This window comes from Melozone crissalis, unplaced genomic scaffold (genome assembly GCF_028551555.1).
Source record: "Melozone crissalis strain CALT ecotype California unplaced genomic scaffold, PUWL_Pcris_2 ptg000081l_1, whole genome shotgun sequence".
NCBI classification, from domain to species: domain Eukaryota; kingdom Metazoa; phylum Chordata; class Aves; order Passeriformes; family Passerellidae; genus Melozone; species Melozone crissalis.
The window spans coordinates 18,067,477-18,091,176 of record NW_026535858.1 but is presented as its reverse complement, the minus strand read 5'-3'; the positions used below and the strand labels follow the sequence as shown (position 1 = coordinate 18,091,176).

At 40.8% G+C, this 23,700-nt stretch overlaps 1 protein-coding gene across 1 annotated transcript; it reads right to left on the bottom strand.

Moving 5' to 3' along the window:
- Window positions 1-4,292: 4,292 nt before the first annotated feature.
- Window positions 4,293-23,486, bottom strand: APLF (aprataxin and PNKP like factor). The gene is made up of 7 exons (XM_054290548.1): window positions 22,081-23,486; window positions 21,282-21,408; window positions 19,357-19,535; window positions 16,262-16,650; window positions 11,244-11,369; window positions 9,973-10,019; window positions 4,293-4,784 (listed from the first exon to the last, which is right to left on the bottom strand). The coding sequence occupies exons 1-7, from the start codon at window positions 22,177-22,179 to the stop codon at window positions 4,573-4,575; spliced, it is 1,179 nt and encodes a 392-aa protein (XP_054146523.1). The 5' UTR covers window positions 22,180-23,486; the 3' UTR covers window positions 4,293-4,572.
- Between the last annotated feature and the right edge of the window lie 214 nt (window positions 23,487-23,700).

Here is a 23,700-nt window from a genome sequence, read left to right as displayed (position 1 = left end):
TAGCTCCAATTTTTGCTGCCAAATGCAAAACTGGTGCTACCACACCAGATCACTGCTCAGCTGTCCTCCTGCAGCACAGCTCCAAAACCATAGCCTCACTTCCTTCTATAGCAGCTTCTCCAGAGGTAACTTGAGAGTAAAATCCAGTCTCTGCTCTTTCATGCTGAAAAACAGAAAGGTGGGTACACCTGGAAGCTAAAACAGTGACCTGAAATGGCTGAGAGAGCATTAGGAGAAGAAAAAGCAGTTCTTATCAGTAACAGGAACCGAGTAAACAAAGGCTGTGTCATTAAAGCAACTGTCCCTCTACAAAAGGGGGAGGGCCTGCAAGATCACAGGCCAGCATACATCAAAGTAGTCAGCACAGAAAATTTCCCTAGAGACTCACTGACTCATTCAGGAGCTAAGACTTTGCTGTGATCCTTCTTCTCTGAGCCCTTCACGTGGCAACAGCACCATCCAGCTGCTGCCTCTGCAGCAGTGTCACCACAAACTGCATCAGCTCACATCAAACACCGTGGGAATGGCGTCAAGCAGGTATTCCCAGGATTCCTATGACTCCAACAAGTACCAACAGATGCTTCAGCTTTCGAGAGCTGGGTACCCAGGCACTTATCCAATGCTTGTAGTGTCTGCATTCTCCCTCTCCCTGTGTTGGCAGGGCTGTGACAGACGCTGGGTGCTTGGGCTGTCCCCTTTCTAAATATTCTGCACCATCACTGCAGAAAAACACACACCATTGAGCAGAAAAAAGCAGAATTGAGGCAAGATAGACACTTGTCCCTCAGACTCATGGAGATCTTGCTCTTTCATACACTCTGTTAGGATCCTGTCCTATGGGCTGCACTGCAACCCACATTGCCAGGATAAGCCTTAACTCACAGACTCAATTATGTTGGAAAAGACCTCTGAGATCCTTGAGTCCAGCCTTTGGCCAAACACCACCATATCAACTAGACCATGGCACTGAGTGCCAGTCTTTCCTGAAATACCTTCAGACACGGTGACTCCACCACCTCTATTCTAATGTCTAACCCTTTTTTTGAAGGAAATTCCTCCTAATGTCCAACCAGAACCTTCCCTGGTGCAGCTTAAGACTATGTCCTCTTTTCCTGTTTCCTGGGAGAAGAGACTAACCCCCACCTGGTTACAACCTCCTTTCAGGTAGTTGTAAAGACTGATAACATCATCCCTGAGCCACATCTTCTCCAGGCCAAACACACCCAGCTCCCTCAGCTGTTCCTCAAAACCACTGACAAGGCAGGAATTCCTGCAGCTTCAAAAGTGACCTTCGTAACACCAGCTAGAACAAAAGAATGTGGAACAAATCCCAGTATAAAAGTCACCAAATACTCATGGATAGTAAGAAACATAACTGAGCATAAAGTCACTCAATGTCGCTCAAAGGGATCCTGAGGCTTGACAGGGAGAAGGGCTCCTGTGGGGCTGCAGGCTAAAGGGCTCCTGAGAAATGGCACCATGAAGGTTGACAAGGGAAAGAGGCTCCTATGGGGTGGCAAAGAACTGGCTCTTGCAGGGTATAATGAGCACAAGACAATAAAAACCCCACAATGCATACAGTGCAGAATACAATACAATACTGTACCATATGCTACAATAGCTATACAAGAAACCATGATATAATGCAGGACATACTCTGCAATACACTCAAAATATGTAAACTACAATAAACATGAATGACAGCACACAACACATCTAGGACCATAATGAAAGGAATGAGAGGGATGTGTCTTTACAGACAAACTGTGGGTCTGCTTGCAGATAAAAGTCAGATACTGATAGGTGAAAGAGGCAATGGAAGGAACCATAAATTCCAAGGAATCCCACTAATTGACACAGACTCAGTTGCTCATCCAAGACTGTGCTAAATTTCTGGACTTAGAGGAAAAGAACAGCAATACAAAGAAAAATGGGGGAACGGTGGGGGGAGGGTACACATTAAAAGGGGTTCTGTATTAGGCTATTCAGGAAGTCTGTACCTCTCAAGTACCTCAGCCAAGGTGGAAAAAAAAATGAAGCAGGGAAATGAGGATAAAGAGAAGGCTGCATCCTCCAGCAATTTGAGAGACCTCATGGGAAATGTCCCATGGCCTCTCCCTTTATTTGAATAAAGTTGCAGGACTCCTCTGTCTCCTTTTAGAACATAAACCTCTGGCATTGTGGATTAATTTTCCTAACAAAAAAATACAGTAAATACCACATGGTACAGTACACACTGAAATGCACAACCCACTTCTCAGCCTTTGAAGAAACCTGCAACTCACACTAGGCCCTCTGTGGCCAAAATACAATGTGGCCCCTTCAAATGACCTGGAGAGTTCCTGTTTCACTCAGGATCTGCATCTGTGCTTTTCTGGTCACTTTCACCTCACCCTCCCTGTGTGCCCAACAAACAAGAGACCACAAGCAGCACAAATCCCATGGCAGCTTTTCCCCAATGCCAGATGCCACCACAAGTCCCTGACATGGCACTGTACCCAAGAGGCAGACAGACAGGAATCCCTTCGCCCCACTGAGTAAATTCACCTCGTGGGAATGCCCTCCCTTTTGGCAGAGGGAAGGGGACCTGAAAGGAACCAATTTGACTTTTTTTATGTCTCAACATTTGTTATACACAGGGTGAAAAATTACTATAGGGGCTGTTAGACACGCTGGGAACATTAACATGTACCATGTGATAAGCAGAAAATGGAGGTGTCAGGAAAATTAATCCACGAGAAGTTTATGTCTTTATGGCGGGATGCCCCTGTGTCCTGGCAGTGATGCTGTCCCTGTCTTCTATATGTTCCTCTGTCTCTCTTTCTCCCTCTCTGCTCTCTTTTCTATCCCACTCTAGTTGGGTCCATACCCTTTCTTTACCAAGAAACAGTTCTCAGATTTAATATTGCCACATTGGTGCTTTATTTTTATCTGAGAAATCTGTCAAAAAGAATGCTTCCCCTTTGAGCAGAATCTGTAAGGACCAAGATGACCCTCCAAGAATGAAAGTTTCCAAGTGCCAAGGGGGTGTGTATAATGAGGCTTTTTGAGGTAGAAACGGGCAGGTTCACAAGATCCATCCCCAGTGCCCAATCTCTGAACTGCTGGGACTTGAGACTGCACAGTCCCATCTTGCATCCCATAGCCTGGAGCACATCTCTCCCGTGCCCCAGAGGAAAGTGGCTTCTCCCTCTGCCAACACCTCAATATAAGGCTGGCTCCCCCTCCTCCTCTTCCTTCAGAGAGCGCCGCTCCAGCCTGTGGCAGCTGCATGCACCTGCTTGTGGAGGCGCCTCCTGGGCAAGACTGAGACAGTTCCTCTGTGATACAGCCCAGCCCAAGCCAGGTCTGTGCTTTCCTGCATCCTGGCCATCAGGGCAGCTTCCCCTGCAGCCAGCAGCTTCCTTCACAGGGCAATTTCCCTGCCCAAGACAGCCCCAGTGTGACAGAAGCAGGAGATCTGAGGGCTGCTGAGAGCTGAGTCTGCACAAAGCTCAATGCAGCAGTGGCAAGGCCCAGGCAATGCTTGGTTTGATTCCCCCTTGGCAGTTTTTCCTGTAAGAGGAGCCTCTTCACAACAAGACAAACACACAAGCTCAGTCAAAAACCAGGGCATTAGAGTTGTAGAGGGCACATCCACAAAGTCCTCCTGAAAAGTCTGTAAAACCAGCTGGTGTGTATGTGGATGCCTACTTGGAAGCTATACTAGAATGCTTCTCTAGCTGAACTTCAGGACTTTGACCAAAAAAGGTGCCAAATTCACAGGGCTCCCGTCATGTGTCCTAAAATATAGTAAAACCTTTTAACTTGCTTTCCAGGAAGCTCAGGGGAGTGATGAACACATTGAAGGCAACATCTTCCAAGGTCTTTAGAAATCAGAGACACAGTTACATGCTTTTCCCACTGTATGATACAAGTTTAACTGTGCAAAAATATATCAAGACTTTGCTGAGAACTAGAAACTGTTCCAGTGATGAACATGGAAAGAGGTACTGTTGTAATCAGAGCAAATAATACTTGTTGTTGAGCCAATCAAGTGCTTCAATACACTGAGATCCTGCTCTCAAGTGATTTAGACAACCTGTATTTAACTATTGTACCTCAAGAGAATCAACAAAACAACATCTGGAAAAGATGGAGGCAGAATAACGAAGTTTAAAACTGCACGAACTCAACAATAAAAATGGCTTAGGCTTTCCTACCAATATTTCTTTTGAGCACAGGAAGATGAAGTTTTAACAACCTTTAAAACTGTATTTCAAAATACAAGATACCAATGGTGTTGCAAAAAAACAAAAAAAAAAAGAAAAAGGAGAGAAAAAAGAAAAAAACAAAAATTTCAGAGCTCGATCCTCTGGGTCCACAACTTAATAAAACAAAACAAAACAAAAAAACACCACACCAGCCTCAAAATAATACATACAGATAAGAAAGAGAATCCCCTCACCCCTATTACTATCTTCCTGTACTGCCTACATCATGGAGGAAAAAATTTTCAAACCAATTCCTCTCCTCTGTGCAACCATGTTTTAACACAATCACACTGGACATTTATAAGGCTGTTCTCAGCAGCTATTTCTTGAGCCTAACAAATCTACATGTTTCTTGCACAAGTGTGTCAACATCTTCATTATCCTTTTCTTCTGAACTTGGTTCCCAGTCCGAGTCTTCATCAGTAGCTTCACACTCCTCCTCCTCCTCCTCGTCATCTATAAATCGGTCATTGAGGTCATATTCATTGGTTTCACCATCATTGACACCATCCTTCTTCACTGCCCTTTTTCCTGTAGGGACAAAAATGTCATGTATCCATGACTAATAAAGGTAGAGTTCAAGATCACTCCCAGAGCCCAGATAGTAAAGCATCTCTCCTCACAAGAAAGAATCACCTAAACAGTACATCTGTCTTCCAGTTAAGCCTCTAGCTATTGCTAGATGGCTACTCTGACACTAAATTTTCTGCCCCCATCCATCCTTTGTATTCTTAGTCTTTGGAAGCTAATAGCTTCCTTCATATGAGAGAATAAAATCTTCTAGATCACTCACCTCCTATGCTCTCCACTTGCCTTCATACTGGATAGTCTGTGATTCCCTTCTGAAAGTCATTTCGTTCAGAAATGCTTTTTGACAGATGTGTTTCAACCTTGCTCTCAATATCTGTGACACTTTTTAAATTTCCAAAATTCCTAACTAGCTATGGCCTGTTAATAGTCCAATCATGTCTTATTCTATCCTTAAGTCACATCTCTGAGTAAAATCATGTTCATTCCTCAGCTTCCCTCCCAGTTTTGCATTCTTACCTTATCTAGAAATAACCATGCAATGATATCGGTCTGGCAAACTTATCTGTTGAGCAGTTGTCACCAGCTTTCATATGGAACTATTAATATGGGGGTTTTTTTTCTTTAGCTACAGACACACAGGCCAAATCCTAACTCTTTAAATTGACCATAAACAATTTTCAGCAAACTCCTGAAACCTCAGGTCAGAGCTCCAGGCACAAACACCACCACCAGTACCTCACATAGCCAGACTACAGCCTCTTTCAGTCACACTCTTCTGGGAGTGGGAACGCTCCTGTTCCAGAATTACCTTTCTTTTTATGCTTGCTGGCTTATTGTTTAAGAGACTTCAGAGGAAATTAATAATGCCATAATTGGGAGGGCACGTTCATTTCTGGATGTTTCCTCCCAATTTGTCTCAAACCAAGACACTGTGTTAGCCCATAACCAGCAGAATCACAGACTATAGTCCTTGCAGAATTGGAGAGGAGGGGTCAAAATGAAGATGCTGAATAAAGTAAAAGCAAAATCCCCCTTCTCAGACAAAGGTTACGAAAATCATAAGCCCAAGAGCTGCTTATCAAAGAAAAGCTCTTTGCCACTTTCACAGCACTGTGAGTGGTATTTTACAACAGAAGCAGGAATGCTGGCAAAATACTGATAACTTTCATATTCTTCTTACAAATGTAAGATATGCATACTATGTTCTCCCTCCTCATATATCAACACTTTGATTTGAGCAGTGAGTGATACACTTCCTTTTATGCCTTTCCTCTCCATTTCTTTCTGCTGTAGTTTAATTTAGCCCTGCGGCCCCTAAAGCTGATGATTAAGCTTAATTCAGCTTTTTCTCTAGTAGCCTATCTATAAAGATGATCTTGAAACTTTCTATGGAAGTATCTCCTTGATGTGGGAAAAAAAGCTTGCTGACTGCTCCTTCCAAAACATTCTATTTTGAAGTGAGCTTATCAGCTTTCTAGAAAACCTGCACAAAAGTATGTAGAAGAATCCATGTAGGAGAATCCATGGCTACAGGGTGTGATTCATCTCAGCAGCAACAACCTATAGAAGTCATTCAGTAGTGACAATTTAACAACAGCACAACTCTGACTTTTTTAAAAATTCCTTCCCTACAATTATTCCCCAGTAATTTGCCTCAGATTATTTTTCAGACATTCTCTACAGGCAATTCTGGTAGCAATTAGATTTGAAAGCTAAACATGTTAACTGTGACGTAGAGGGCTCCCCTCTTCTCTTGGCTCATGGAATTTAAATACCCTTGTAGCGAATTTAATCCTGCTGTGTCTAATGGTGCAGTTGTGCCCAATATGACAAAATAAAGGTTAATGGAGCTCTTACTGTCTATCTGACCCTGCAGGACGTGGTATGATAGCCTGAGGTGTGAACTTGCTGAGCACCACCTTTTATAAGCTTTGCCCTCCACAGAGCTAAGTCAACCAGTCAACAAAACATTACAATTTTTTTAAAATAGTAAATATAAACAGAACTTAATAAATTATTTCCCTTCTTTCCTGTGTGTGCAGAATATCAATTCTTCCACAGTTTGTTCTTAGTAAGAAAAGTTGAATCTGACAGACTGAATTTCACTTCTGTGTGCAAGTTTTACATGCTAAAAGAGCAGCACTTCTTCCTTCAGAGTCACCCCTGCCTGACCATCAGCTGCACACACAAGGGGCAGGGTGCACCCTACTATTTGGATAAGGAATGTACTCTTATGAGAGGCACAGCTGAAAATTAAAACCTTCAAAAATAGATTTGGACTTTTAGATATGCACACAGCCCAGCCTGCTTCATTCTAAAATCTTCAACACTCAGTGCATGCCTCAACACTCTGCAACACAAATTTCTACCATGGACCTCTGATCACGGTGGGGCTGGTACTTGTATCACAAGATACACTAAAACACACACATAACAAACATGCCTCAGAATATTCTGGTGCACAGATATAAGCATAGCAAATATTTGGTGATAGTCAAAGTGCACACAAACTGGATAAGAAATGATATGGCAAAGAAATTTCTCAGTGGAAAGTTTAAAATAACCTCCTGCATTCACATAGAACAGAAAGAGAGGTCAAAACACTTTGCCATATTGCCATACAACTATTTGCACTTTTATTTACTTTCTGTAGAAAGCAAATCTATTTTGAAGATTTCTTTAGGAAATTCCCTGCCTCTCCTTGGTGATCTCAAAGAAGACAAGCCACTTCCCACTCCCACCCAAAATGCAACAGTTCTACACCCTCCTGCCTTACTCTGGTCACTGAAAGCGAAGACTGCACAGCATTAGACTTTCAGACTGCTCTTTAAAGCTCACTTTTAATTTCAGAAAACTTAGGAACTTTCACATTTGGAAGATGAGACAAAAAAGAATCCTGGAAGCAGACCTAAGCATGTGTCCTGGGTTGTTAAGATATGTTGGTATTCTATTCCTATCTGTTAGAGGTGGGGCAGTTATCTTCTGTTATTTGGGCAGTTTTCTTTATCTGTTCCATAACCAATGCTCTCTCCAGGAAATATCTTCTGTTAGTGGGCCATTGAGTGTCACCACATGACTGATAAAATTACATCATCCTATTGTGAGAAACTCTACCTGGGGAGAGGAGTCAAACATTCCTACCTGGATATAATCTGAGACTTGGAACACCGCAGGCAGCCTTTTCCCACTGGATTCCCAGAGGAGCAGCTTCCTTCTCCACTAGATTCCCAGAGGAAGACAAGGCCCATCTATACCACCACTGGGTCTTCAGAGGAAAACTGCACCTTTCTACAGGATCACTGCTTCAAAAGAACCACACCTGTCCCTCCCGGACTGCAGCCACCATTTCAATTGTACTGCTACCACCCTCATCAACAGGGTGTCAGGTTGTATTCTGACTCTGTCAGTGTTTTTTGGTTTTAGTTTTTTTTGTTTGTTTGTTTGTTTGTACTATTGCATTTGTATTTTTAGTTTTCCTAGTAAGAAACTGCTCTTCCTATCCCCACGTCTTTGCCTGAGAGCCTTTTAATTTCAAAATTATAATATTTCAGAGGGAGCTTGTTTACATTTTCCATTTCAAGGGAGGCTCCTGCCTTCTTTAGAAGACACTTGTCTTTTCAATTGAAGACAGCATGTTTAAAACTTGAGTCTATGTGCCTCCAACATACATAAACTTCTATACTTTTATCCTAAGCCCTGAAATTTCAGTACCTCACTATATGAGTAAGGAAGTTCATCAGTACATGCACAGATTATCATCTGGAAGTTAGTTAAAGGTCAGAGGGAGTATCTGCATGTTACAGGAGCAACCATTCCTTATAAGGCAACCTTAACTAGCTGTGCATGAAATAGTGGATTCCTTTAATCCTATTATGGCTGCTGTGTAAGGAGTGAAGATGGAAGACACCATTTAGCCATATGTGTCTCTCCTTAAAATATGTTTGTTTTCTTGTCTGCTTCTAGGAAAATACAGGTGTGATTATCCAGGAAGACTGGCACAAATGCAACTGAAGGACTATTACTTGTAAGAAAACAAGAAGGATTTTACTAAAATAATGACTATTTTCTCCTCAGCTAAGTATTATCAAGCATCTCCAGCACTATTAAATGCCAAAAGAGCCACAGCAGACCAATGGTGTCCCAGGTTGATGTGCCCACTCATAACTACAGAATACACTCACCATTGCTTGAAGCGCGTTGTCGTGTTCCTCTTCCAGTTACTAAAGAAAGGGAAGTTGTCATCAGGACAGAGCGAACCCTGCCATAAGGGTTATTCTCAGAGCTGCTACAACAGGAAACTGACCTATTAAACAAATGCTGAAATGGTTGTGCTGTACTTCCAGGTATAAAAGCTACTCTGATGCCTCAAAAATACCATTTTTGTCTTGAATCATTCCCAAGAGATTACCCAGATAAACTGCTCTTAAAATCATTACCCTTGCCATCTGTAGACAAATGTCATCAAATCTGACTGGGGGTTTTTAAGCAGGAAATTGGAATATTTTAGGGCATTTAAGTATTTTACACTACTGTTTCCATAAATGGTATTCTAACTTAATCATGTCATAGCCCTGAATCTTCAAAGATAAATGCATTATCATGACAGATCCATAAGTGTTCCGCTCTAAACTACTGCTTATAGCATTGGGATTTCATGTGGAAAAGCTCCAATTCAATAATCAAGAGAAAGCACCATAAAAAAATAAAACCAAGAAGTATCTCTTTCAATTCTTTAAGAGCAGACAAAATGTACACAGCACATTCCCCTGTGTTTCTTCACCAAATCAAGTTACTGGAATATGAAAAGACTACAAAGTGTTAGATTAAGAACTCAAATTCATTTTTAGTAATCTTCCCTCCAGGCCTCAAGAAAACATATATGCAAAAATTAATTCTCACAGAAAGAAAATCACTGGTGAAAAAAACCCAACACAAGAAGATGACAGATACAGTTGCAGTATTTTGTTTAGAGCATCAGAATATTTTAAAATTTTATCTCACCTGAGAATTTCTGATTTAAAAAAAATCCCAGAAAAAAAATAATCCTAATAAAGAGGGAGCTATAAATGCAACTTTATTTCCTAAAGGGAGATTAGAGCCTTTTAATGAGATAGACACGATTGTCCTTGTGGGTCCCTTCCAATTCAGAATTTTCTGTCATTCTGTAATATTGAACAAATTGGCCTACCTGGAGGTGCACTGTGCTTGTACTCCAGCTTGTGCTGGGGGTTCTTCCTGCAAAGAAGTAAACAGTAAAAGCTTGATTCCATCACCTTGTTCCACATTTCACAAGTGCAGAATTCCCTGGTATTTTATGGACAATTTTCAAGGCAGAGCATTTAGATCAGACAGATAATAGCCAGTATATAAGGACAAAAAAAATTAACACAAAACCCCTTCAAATTATATCTGTTGCTTCATCAAAAGAATGATCAATTTTTCATGGGTGCCTCCTTTCCTCTATCCCCAAAGAATGAAACAGAGATTAAGAAATTACTAACTCATGCAACACAGAGATTGTCTCATCTGGAAGAAGAGCCAGTTTGGGGTTTAGATAAAGCATCTGTTGTACTCCCGAGAAGCATGTTAGCAATTTCATTACTGATATAAGTCTGTATCACTCAGCCTGAGATGGAAAATTCATCTCATACATGTTTTTAAGAGAACCACTTTTTCTGCATTAGCTGAGTATCACCAAGGCTTTTTCCTAAGAGCTGTTCTCATTTTGTTACATTTCATGGAGATCATGCTTTTTAGGATAATCACACTTTCCAGGAGAAAATGTTTATATGCAGAAACAATCTTTAACAGCAGCCACCAGTTTCAATATGCTCTCATAGAAATGCTATTGCCTCAAAAGGTATCTTCTTGTCCACTGTGATAATTATGCAGTCTGCTAAATATGTAAACCTGAGATACTGAAAAACAATAGAATACAACAATATTTTGAAGAAAATCAACAGTGCTTAAAATAAACAGCAGTCAGCCATAAACTGGATTTTATTGCTGTTACCTCAATTATACTTTGTAATAAATCAAGTACTGACTAAAATAGTCTTTTTGCAAAATCACAACAAATACATTACCAAAATTTAAACTAAAAGTTAAAGATCAAGAACAACAAGTAACAATAAATTGCTTATATAAAAGAACAATTTACTGAATGTTGAAAAGAAATACAGTATTGATCTCCAGGTCACTGAATGGGCTCTTTGAGCAGTCAAGTTTTCATCTGTGACAGCTGATAATTACCAAAATAGTGATTTTTACTGTGTCAGTGTTAAAAATATGCACAGACTTGGGTGCTTTAAGGGTAGAAGTCTGACCGCAGTAAATTTCGGAAGGCTACAGGCAATGTAAACATCAAGAATTAGTCATTATTCTACTGTCCTTCTGCAACTGCAGAGGAGAACATTCTTAACCTGACACAAGAAGAGCCACTGTGCACGTGTTTCTCACCTATAACAAGCTGTTCCATATGGACACTCAGGCTGGCTGTCATCATCATCCTGAGCCACCATCTCCATGTTGTGATAGTCATCATCATTAGGATGACTGAACTGCTGGAAGTGAATGGGATTCTTCCTGCAAAAGACAAATACACACTGAAACTGACTGATCCATTTCAACACAAGAGAGGACATATAAAACATGTTACTGAATCATTGACAGCTCATTTTTCTGTGGTTACATGAAGAGGAGCTTTTAATGTTTAACTTGACACAGACTGTATGACCTACCTTCAGGACAACAGAAGAAATTTTGTCTTAGCACCTGCTGCAACAGAAGTTAAACCAGGAATTTTCCTATTTCCCATCAGCTTTAAGTTTCAGACCTCCAACATATGTACAAAAGGCTTTATTTGAATTACAAACTAGCATGCTGACATGAAGTTGTACCATAAGACATTAACAACTTCATGTGTAGCTGAGTCACACCAATGTTAGTGAGGACAGCACAAGATCATCATCCACAACTTCTTGAATCCGAGGTGAACAAGTAGAGAACATAAATTTATGAATCACTGAAAGAACATTTCTACCACTTCTAGGCAAGAGCTTTGTACATACACCACTCAAGACTAGACAGTCATAAACATCACTTAAAGAAGAGTTTCTCCCTTCTATAACTGTTGTAAGTGGAATTAAAAAGAACACAGAAAATCAAGTTCCCACTTCAGGAGAAATTCATGTGACAGATCAAAACAGGATAAAAAAATTACATCAAAATTAACATAATAGTAGCAAAAGCAAATCTACTTTTTCCCTATAATTTCCTGTAGACTTTTTTTCCAAGTGTAATACTGAGAAGTAAGAAATGTGAGATTTTTAAATAAATTATTTTCCAAAAGACATCTGCAAAATACTTTATTGATTACCTCAATCATTCCCAGAGTACATAACCTCTAGTGTGTTTGTGCAAATTATAAAAGTGAGCTGCCTGCCTCAAGCAGGAGGAATAACAACTTTCAGCTGCAGAGTAGTTACTGCTTTAGCTTAGACTTGCTCCAGCTGCATTTAGAAGCAGGTACAGAACACACCAAGGATGTGTGCAGCCACCTCCATACACAGCAACTTCCTCACTGATCAGAGAAACACCTTTAAACTCACAAGTACTTCTGAACTTCACAGAGGACAGTCAATATTCATTTTAGCACTTCAACTACCACTATAACAAAAAAGAATTTGTTACAGCTTTTACAAAGATGACTTAAACACTGTGAGCTCTGCTGGCCATTCAGGCTTCCTTTTAGCATTTGACAAATACCAGCTATTTAGTATTAATTCTTTAAATCTCCATTTGCTAGGTATGTTTCACTCAGGAAATTCCACCAGCAAGCTACAGATTAACTCTTTCATAAGCTACTTATCAAAGATCCAGTATGCCTTGGATCTACTTACATAGGTGATAGGCTTCTTGTCCTGGTCTTTTGTTGCTTCTACAAACTGTAGGACAATTGAATAACGTTTCACTAGAAACTATTGCAGGGTTGCAGTCTTTTATTCTATAACAAATTCTCATGAAACATCACTTCTTGTGACAAATTCAGACTGGCAGCCTACTTCTTTCCCCATTAAAATAAATGGGATGAAACCAAATCATTTAGAGGCCATTTGCCACTGAGTTTTCTTAATGCACAGAACTAACATACTTGCAGTAATAGCAAGAATTCTCAGTCACATGAAATACAATTTATCTTCTGAAAGGGATACAGCAGCAACTTATGTTCCTTGATTTAATTTTAATCCTTACTTCCACATCTAGATACATAAAGCATCATGGTTGCCACGTGTCACAGTTTGACACTGGCACGATGCCAGTGCCCCCATGAAAATATATGTTCCCTGGTGTCTGCTGTGAGATGTGACCAGGAATAGAGCAAAACAGGCTCCAAATTAAAAGGTTCTCCTTTTAAGGATGCTTTGCCCAGTTCCAAAAAAAGCACAGTCTCTCACTTTTGGGACACCAGTCCCCCCCAAATTCACCCCCTGGGGCCAAGGGGGCCTCAAGAACAGAGGTCTTCTTCTTCACTGAAGATCGAGGGCACCACCACTCTCCTCACCCGTCATCTCTGTTCACGCACTCCTTCACATAACATCACTGCACTCTCTTGGCTCCAAGCCATTGCCTCCCCCTAAATGCAGTCTCTGTGTCACATGAAAAATGGTTCTGTCCATGGCTATACAAGAAAAGTCCAGCCAAAGGCCACTACATCATCCCTCTCACCTAAGATTCTTCTCCACTTCTCTCATGGCCCATTTCCTCTTATCTCATCTCTACCTCTCTTCTCATTCAGCTCCAGGAGGATCAGCATTCGTAAGGTTTCCATCATCCAAGAAAAGGGTTAAAAATCTCAGGCTCTGCCTGTCCAGAACTCCCATGGCTGTCCTGCCAGGCACCTTCTCTCTGCAACCCCCCCTTCTTCTCAGCTGGCATGCTATCAAATTCCAAGGTGGCCCAGGCACAGACAACAGCTCTCTCTCTCCCTCTCTCTCTCTCCTGGGGGAGGGGTGGCTTGGTGCTCGTCCACCTTTCCATCCTCAGAGCCCGACCTACCTCGCTCTACCACATGTCTTCCCCTCCCCGCCAAGCCACAGCAGCTGGGCAGGGGAAGAGGTCTGAACCTTTCACCCACTGGAACCCAAGAGAAAGTTTTCCTGGGAGTTCTCTGCTTTTAACCTCCTGTGTTCTCAGAGGCATATCCATGTCCTCAGTGGCCACACCAGGTGCCAATATTCAAATCTGAGCACCTATTGGATTGACCACAGCATCCCAAAAAAACTCACTTCCTCTCAAACCACGACACTGTTTCAAACACAAGAGTTCAGGTCTACTATACCTCTTCTATGGTGGCCCTTAAAAAGGGTGGTGGCGGTAGATTTATTTTAATTCCCTATTCTGCCAACTTCAGAAAAGCAAGCAGCAGACAAAAACATGTGACAGCATTCAGAGGGCGAGTTCCTCGATAACAAATAAAGGCATCTACAACATAACCAGAGCACTTTGTCTCCTAATGATAATAGCAGCTCCTTTGAATTTGGCCACTTCAGAAATGACAGTGAATGAAGGTGACAAGAAGACTCCTTGCAGCAAGAGATGTGCATCAAGTTTAACTCTTTCAAAAGCAGTGTTTTCAAATTCATAAATGAAGAAACTAAACTATGGGTTACAAATTTACTTACTAAATGTTTGCTACAGGCTAATAGAAATGTAGTCAAATAACTAGATCTAACATTTAATATTTGCTCTAACACACTTTTGCCACCACACAGAAACAACTACTTAGAGGCCTTGAACTAAAAGCAAATACAAAGACAGGCTACAAAGCACATTTCTTTTGCTGCAAGCAAACAAGTCAAGTTCCATAATATTTCCTGAAGATCAAAACTGACATTTTGATTCTCCTTATTTACAAAATTCTCCCTATTTTTCTCCCTATCTGACAAAGTAAGACTGCTATTTGTTATTTCAGAACATTCTTTTCTTTTTATAAAGCAATACTTTCCAAAAGCATTATTGCCGAATGTCTCACAATCAAGAGACCCAGGAAGAAATGTGCACATATAGACTCCTACTCCCTACTACCAGTACCTAAGATTTGCCTTCATAAAGATAAGGAATATTTCTTCATAGCAGAACATTGAATTTCCTTAATACGCACACAGGGCAAAACCTGTCTCAGCAGAATTCAAAGTAGCTGAAGCAAACCAGAGGCTGCATTTGCACTACTGGATCAACAGAACTGTCTAATAAGACATGCTTTTGTCATAATCATTAAGGGAAAAAAATGAGATAGGTCGAAGTTACATGAAAACCAACATGTGATGTGCTCATGAACACAACAGCTTTATAATTTTGATATTCAGTTATCTCAGCATCAGGCTCACCGAACATACAGGAAGCCAGTCACTTGTGCTTGTTTGGTTCCTAACCAAACTCACTGCTTTTATTACTGTTGAAGCCCCTTGGGGGAAGATAAAAAAAGTCACAGAATCTGCTGTTTCCTGGATTAGCCTTTTGTATTTACAAAAAAATTACATGGGATTATCTAGAGCTCAAAACCGTCTCCTAAATGTAGTTCACAGGTCAGTGGGCATTTTCTCGACTTAAGATTTCAGCCTTCCATTTAATGTAACACAACAGGACACCACAGATTTTTTCTGGGCAGAAAGAACTAGCAGGAGGCCAGACACCCAGCACTGGTGTTCTGGAACTTCTCTGGCATGACAAATCTGGTAAGACAAATTACTTCTGGTAAGACATATTACTTCTCTGGTAAGACAAATCTTCTACCACGTCCATCTTGAAAGGATATGAGTGAAAAGAAGAGGAAAAGCCCCTGTTATTCCCCACTTGCAGTATTTCTAAGGACTGTCCAGATAAGAGTTAATCTCAAGTTCTAAGTATGCTTTGTTCTGGTTTTAGGGGTGACTGAAAGCTTTTTTAAAAATTGCAGAAACATCAAGTTATAATAAGATAAATTCTTGATTATTTATGAATGACAAAGAGTAAGTAATTTAAACATTCAGATCACAAAGCAGGCAGTAATTTCAATAAATACAGTAATCTTTCATGTAAGTCTCATCTGCTAAAAAACCAAACCTATAGGGTCTGTGTTGGGCACTTGAACCTTTTACATCTCTTCTCTGCTAGTACCTCATACCATACACACAGGTCTTTTATTTCTTTTCCTTTTATAATGGACCTTTATATTTTATTTCCTGCAACACTTCATCTTTTAGTTTGCTCAAATACTTCATCCCTTGTTTGGGTTGTATTAGGAGTTAGCAATCCCAGCTCCTCCTTTTATCCCTCTAAAATTAGTGTTCTGCTATTTGTTTCTCATCAGATCCCTGTTCAACAAAAGATTTTTTTTCCAAATCAAAGCTTGTAACAATTTACAGTTTTCTCTTCCATAGCTAATACATTATTTCTGAATAACAAGCTAGACCAAGCTAGTATTGATTTTGCTTTACCTGTAACAGCCACTTCCATACTTGCAAGGTGTCCTCTTATGCTGCATCTGTTTGGAGCTTTCTGAAGCATCTGCACTTCTGGCTGAATCAGAAATCTCAGTGTTGTAGCCCAGATTTGCATCAGGCTCAAGAATCCCTTCCTGAGCACCAAGATATTGGGAAGTTCTGCCCCAGTGAGCTTGTCGGCTGGTAGAACCAGCAATGTGCTCTTTGTTTTCTGTTTCCTCAATTCTGTTGTCTTTAATGGAGATCTGACCTTCTCTTTTAGACCATTTGCTATGCAGCTGCCTATCATTTTTTTCCAGAGAATTTCCAGGGTTTGTTGTTCCAGTCTTGCCACTTCCTTCCATATCTCTCATGGTAGTCTGAAGAGGTAATCCAAATGTATTCTGTGGAACAAGGTTACATTTTGAAAAACCTGAAAATTTACACTCCTCAGAATGAAAAGCTTTGAAGTAAAACTGTGCCTCATCATCCCTGCTTTCAAAATCAGTCACAGAACAGCCCGATTTAGAAAGGACCTTGAAAGTTCATCTGGTCTAGACTAAAAATCTTCTACTCTACTCCCTAAACTCAAGTTCACTGCTAAATACAGCTGCTGAATGAAAACCCCAAGTTCAGAAAACACAAAGAGAAAAACTTATCTTAAAAGAAAAACTCAAAGAAAAACTTATCTAACAGCTTCCTTCCTCAGCTTCCGTTCCTTCACGTGACCTGTTCTCTCATCACCTCAGTTTGTGAACAGTCCAAGAACTAGTTAAAATTAACTTCCAATTTAAAGTACTGCTCCTGAAAAATTAATGGGGATTATACAGGTGAAGATGTAGTGGACTGTAGAAGAATGTAATTTGGACAGACTCCTACCCATGGATCAATTTAAATGATTAAGGAATCACTTACTAAGTTAATGAGTTTCTTAATAATTTAAGCAGCCAGATACATGGAGTATATTTGTATTTATCTATATAGAAGATATATGGGAACTCAGGACACATACCCTGAGGTTAATCCCACACTGATACATCTTAAATGCTTCAGCTCATGACTCTAAATCACAACAGTCTGTCATAGACACCATTAAGCAAATATTTCAGTTTTGACACTAACTGCACTTTAAATTTTGGGAAAAAATGTACATTTAAAATAAGAAATGTGTTCTTTAGAAAAAGAATCTGAGATACACAACTCAGGAAAAAAACACTGTCCTGACAATTGAGACATTACCTGGAAGCATATTACATTCAAGGTTGAATTACTTTGATACATCATAGAACTATTCAAATGTCTGTGCTTTCTAAAGATTATTATCTATGTTTTCCCTCCAGTAAATTTATACTTAATTTACACAGGTGCGTTTTGCAGAGCTTGAAAATCAACCAGTGATTTCCTACTGGATTTTGTTCCTTTCCAAGCAAGTCTCATGAAATGTTATCCAAAACCAATTACATTTGAGCAGCAACTTGATTAAGAAAGGGAAAGTCAGCATTACCATCAGATGATCCTGACAGAAGCACATTTAGTGACTCAACTAGGAGACAAAGACAACTCCCAAAATACAGCTCAGCAATCAACTGCAATTTAAGAAATAAGCCTTTCTTTGCAAAAGAAAGCATAAATTACTGTTATTTGCCACTACCGCTTCTGAGTTCTCTACCATGTATTTCCACCCATTGCCTGTACTGTACATAAGGAGACAGAAGGCTCACACTAATTCCCTGGTTACACACCAGGCTGTGATCCAGGGAAACCAAAAGCCACCAGCACTCAGCACTGGGACAGCCTCTGGTGGCTGCTGCCAACCACAGCAATTCAGATACTTTTGCATTCTTCCCTACAGAACATTTTATCAATTGCCTTAAACATGACAGCAGGGCCATGATTTAGGCTCTGCTATCCAAATTACAGTCTTTCAGAGCTCTCTATGGTTACTACTCTTGCTTGCCCTAATACATCAGTTTCTCTGCAAAGTCCTGAAAGCAATTTCTTAAACTGTACTTGAAATTAAAATTATTTATGAAATTATTAGGTGAAAACAAGTAAAGTTTCCTACGTACAAATTGCAAAATTGAATAATTCATTACGTAGTTACTCATTTTATAACCAGGCAATGAGAAAATAGCTCAGCAGCTGTTATTAATGGACCTAGTGGACCACTGTTATACCAAAACTACTACTACTACTTGCTCTCCATGCACAGTTTGCTTCAATTAACCTTAAAACCAAAAAAAAAAAACCCAACAATTTTCAGTGTCAGAAGCATTTTAAGTAATTTATCAGATCCTGGAACACACCCAGGCAATTTTAATGCCAGTCATTAAAAACACCTTCCAGAGTGGTTCACTTAAAGGAAACAAGTCAGTGAAACTCTGTTTGCTCTCACCAGAATATGCTTTGTTTGACTTTAGCAATGATCCTTCTCACCACTTGCAGGATGTCATTAGTAAGGACTTAACTGCCTAAAAAGGCAGCTGTTCTGTGAGGTCACAGAGAGACTTGACCAGTTGAACCAAAGGGTCTGTTCACTCATTGCCACAAATAATTGTGGTTTCAGGTTACTTCTTTTTCCTTTTTTTGACTCAGATTTTGAGATGGTGGCTTAAGCACACTCCATGCTACCTTCCTTTGAAACAGCAGTTGCTGAGCCACACACCATCCTCATCTGACCATCAACCCTCACCTACTACACTGGCAATTGCCTGGGCAAAGCCCAGTATTGCATTGCATCAGTTTCACACCATCACCTATCCCCAGAGGTTCTCAGAAAAAGAAGTCACATACACCAGCCATTCCTAGGAGCAGTGCTCTGGCCCATGTGCTCCTGCTTCTTGCTGCAAAGTTTTCAGCCTGGTACTTCTGTGGGACATGTGGGGGCCATGTCCCAAATCCTTTGAAGGAAATGCAGAAAACCAAATCTCTGAGGCTTCCATGATCCTTGCTACAGAGCTATCCAAAAGACTGGTATTTCAAAACAACAAATCACGATCAGAACACAGAGAACAAAAAGTTATGTTGTAGACCTAACCTTCAACATGACATTGCCAACTACATTCTCATTTTTTGCAATATCATGGTTGCGCCCTGAGCCAAAAAGTTACCTGAGATAAAAGAACAGGGAAGGGAAGGCAGTTCCTTTTCCCTTGATCTTGCTCTCCACCTTCAAAATCCTCTATAGTTTCTTCAGAAGGTAATCTTTTTTTCTGCTGTACATGTACTTCTGATTTTAATGACTCTGTAAGACCTTCTCCCCTTCCTTGGACTTTTTTCTTTCTACTACCTTAAAAAAAAAAGAAAAAGGATATTTTTGGAATGCAATTTTTTAGTGAAATCCTGACTAGAAATCATTAAAGTAGAGCACTGGGCACATGGCATGAGAAACAGCAGCAGTTGTGAAAAAGACTTTTTAAACAGTTCTAATGTTTGCATCTATCCCCAGTTCCAAGGTCAGGGCTTGAGATACTTACCCACACAGCTCCTAATCTCAACACTGACAAAACCAAAACATTCCGTCTTTAAAATAAACATTATATTCACACATATAGCAAATGTTATTGTACTGGCAGAGAAACAAATAAATAGACAAACAAACCTCACTCCCCCAAAAATACAACACAAAAGCACAAACATAAGAAAACTATTACATCAGTACAGGACTCAACACCATGCAATTTTTATATAAATATCGCAGGAAGGAACAGTCTAGATTTAGAAGGGAGATGAAAGAAAAAATACTGAAACACAGATTTTCTTTGTCATCTTATAATTTTTTTCCAAACTAGCTTTTGAGGAAAAGAATAGGCAGTGTGGTGGATGGCACATGATTGAGGTTGTTAAAGCCACAGTTGCCCTCATCAGTGCACACAGACACCTGTATTTACAACAGGAGGGAAGAAGCAACTGGCCAGACACTGCATTTAACATACTCCTGTGGGCTTGCTTGGATATTAAGAGCCAAATCCATAACAGCATCCCAGTAGAAAGAGGAGCTGGAAAGAGTCACTGAGGTAGAGCTGCTGCACATGGGAGCAGACACACACTCACCAGCCACAGTTCATATACTTGGACTGATCAGCAAAGCAAACTCAAGTTTGCCCCAAACCACTTCACACCTCCCCACAGAAGGGCAAACAGGGTGGAGTGTGCTGTGTTCAGCACAGGGAGTGATGGAAATACTTTCCCTCTCTCACTTCTTTGGCCCTCCTGTTCCATCAATAAAAGTCACAAGGGCAATAAATGCCATGTAGAAAGTTTGTCTAATGGCAGTTTTAGAAGCTCCCAGGACCGAAGGCAGACATGTTATAAAGTCTTCTTGAGCTTGTGCCAATGCATAGGCACCTCATGTATGCCACTGAGCGTGTCTGAAAACAGCCTTCTGCTGCTGTCACTGCTGCTAGGCAGCAGCAGCACATGACACATCCAGCAATTTCTTTTCCCATAAGAACAGGAGGGAATGCAACACTACTTTAGCCTTATGTTGGTAAGAATCTATCAGGCTGTAATGAACTGCTCCTCCTAGGAATTAACTTTGGACTAAACAACCAAGTTTGATTCAGTAATGATTAAAAAACTAACATGCAACACCACCCAAACCCTTCTGCCCTTAAAACCTGTGAAATTAAGAAGCTAAATTTAGAAGGGCAAAACATCAGTGACTTAAGTGTGGAGAACTCTAGGAATTAAAGAGATAGAAACTACTTAGAATTTACATACAAAATAGGCAAGTTTACAGCAAAGGGCTCCTGAACGTCCAATGCTCAGCTGTACAAACAGAGTTTATTTATCTAGCATCAAAAACAAAAAGAACAGAAAGAAAATTAACTGATGAAAAAGAGCTCTATCACACCCACAGGACTGATGACAAAGGAGACAACAGAAGTCAGTCGTTGTCAGCTGGCCCCACACAGAGCATGGAAAGAGAAGTAGCAAATTAATACTTCCTATCACCACCATTATATTTTTAAAAAGTGTATCAAAGCACAGGAATGCATATTGGAATGCAATCATTATCACACTGCAAACCTACCTCCCATCGTAACAGGCTTGGAAACACTCTGCACCAGAAGATCTCTTTCCAGCATCCAAGATGGAAGCACTCTCTTTCTTTGAATAGATTTTGACTCTTTGCTTTCATTATTGTCAGAAAGAGGAACCTGAAAGAACACTTACTGTTTAGTTCTTTTACCCAGTCACAGAAGAGTGGGGGGAAACTAGACCAGAGTTTATGCCCCTCAAAAGCAGTCTGGGTAACCACCTACTTCTGGTATGGGGACCATTGCTCAAATATTTTAATTCTTTTTGCAGTTTCCACCCACTCAGAAAAACAACATTTATAGGAACCTTCATGCAGTAAAAACGAAACAAAATAAAACAGAACTTCTTAGATCTTTGGAATAAATACCTAAAAGGCTACAAACTGAAAGATTCATAGAAGAGCTTTACCACCACCTTGCTCTAGAGTTTCCCTACATAGATATAACAGAAAGAGCAAGTTTAATAAAAGTCAAATTAACATTAACAAATATGTCCAAGAAAAAAACCCCAAAACCCTGCAAACATAAAAGTCTTTCTTAAATTCCTATAATTTATTTCCCCAGAAAGTAACCAGACTCTAAATCTCTGTAAAAACAATGCAAATACACCAAAGTCACATTAATTATTTACTGAAAACAACACTATCATTTTGAATTTCCTGAGCCAGTCCACCCCCGGGATCTCAACCACAGCAAAGGCTGACATTTCATTTGTATAGAGAACATAACACCTCCTTAACTTTCAACACATGCTTACAAATATTAAACTTCATTAAAAACTTCAACACCCACCAAAAATCTGGAAGTAGCATCATTATTCCTTGTTTTTGTGGCTCCCTGTACGTCAGAGCTGGAACATGCTGGTTCCATTAACAATGGAATACAGGACATCTCAACAGCAAGAACGTTGGTGCTTCTGCATCAGCCTCCTGATTTTTTTCTGACAAAACAAAATCAATTTTCTCTACTCACACACTACAAATATAAACATGCACTTTTGACTCAAACACAAAAGTTGGTCTGAATGCTTGCCATTAACAAATGCAGTTTGAAACTGATCATCAACATCCTCTCAACATCAGCTTACAGAGGAAATAAATGCACCTTCCTTTTACCTCATACCTAAAGAGTTTTGAACAATAGACTCTCTAATAACTGCTGACCCCGACTGTGCTGTTTTGGGGCTTCAGTACATAATTTACACTGGTTGCTGCCATGACAAAACTTTGAGAAAGCTGAAACTGCATATTAGAATTTGCTTTATGGTAAATCTGCACAACTCTCCAAAATCTGATCCTACTTTAAAAGTCAGGCAACAATTTTAAGATGCAGCTTTCAGGATCAGATGCCAAATGAATCAAGCACTTCCCAGCAAGTTCTCACTACAGGCTATAAGCCTGCAGCACTGAAATGACACTAGATACACAGGTGCTAGATTCAAAAGCCACAGTCCAGAGCCACTACATCTAAAAAGCTTTTTAGGTTATGAAAGCACACCCAAACTGTAACTGTTTTTCCTTCAACACATTGCCTTTTCACTACTCAATTCACCAGCACAAACAATCAGGGAAAAATAATAGCTGGAGTATTCCCTGCACAGAATCACTGGGGAGTCTCTGCCAACCCTTCCAGAACTTTCTGCACTGCAGAGATGGCACATTGACCAGCTGAACTTTGTCGCCCTAGGAAGAGAAACACCAAAGGCTAAACTCTGCCCGCACCCCTTCAGCTCTTCAGGGGCTCACAAAACCCCAGGATGGGGGAGGTTCAGTGGGACCACAGGGGTCATCTGGCCCCAGCTCCCTGCTCAAGAAGGGTCATCCTACCACACGTGGCACAGGATGGCATCCAAATGGTTCTGGAATATCCCCACTGAGGGACACTCCTCAACCTCTCGTGGCAATCTATTCCATGCGCAGCCACGGCACAGGAAAGAAGTTCTTCCTTATAGTCAGGGGGAACTTCTGGGCATCAGTTTCTGCCCATTGCCTCCTGTCCTATAGTTCTACACCAGTGGGCACAGCCTGGTCCATCCTTTCGGCACTCTTCTTTTAGATACTTATACTCAAGAATGAGATCTCCTCTCCGCCGTCTTTTCTCGAAGCTGATCAGACCCAGCTCCCCCAGGCTTTCCTACTACGAGACTCTCGATGCTCCACTCTCCCGCTGGAGCCGAGCTTTCCCCGCCCCTTCCACCCACGGCAGAGCCGCCGCGGGCTACAGCGCTCCTCCTTGAACCGCAAAGCTGCGGACACGAACCACTCCGGCCCTGGGAGCGGGGGCCGCTCCCTCGGGCCCGCGGCTCTGCGGGGCTGGACCGGCCTCACCTCGAGGTTGCCGGAGCCGCTGGGACAGGGACGGAGGTGGTGCCGAGGCCGGCAGGAACTGCCGCCGCCTGATGACGCGCGGCCG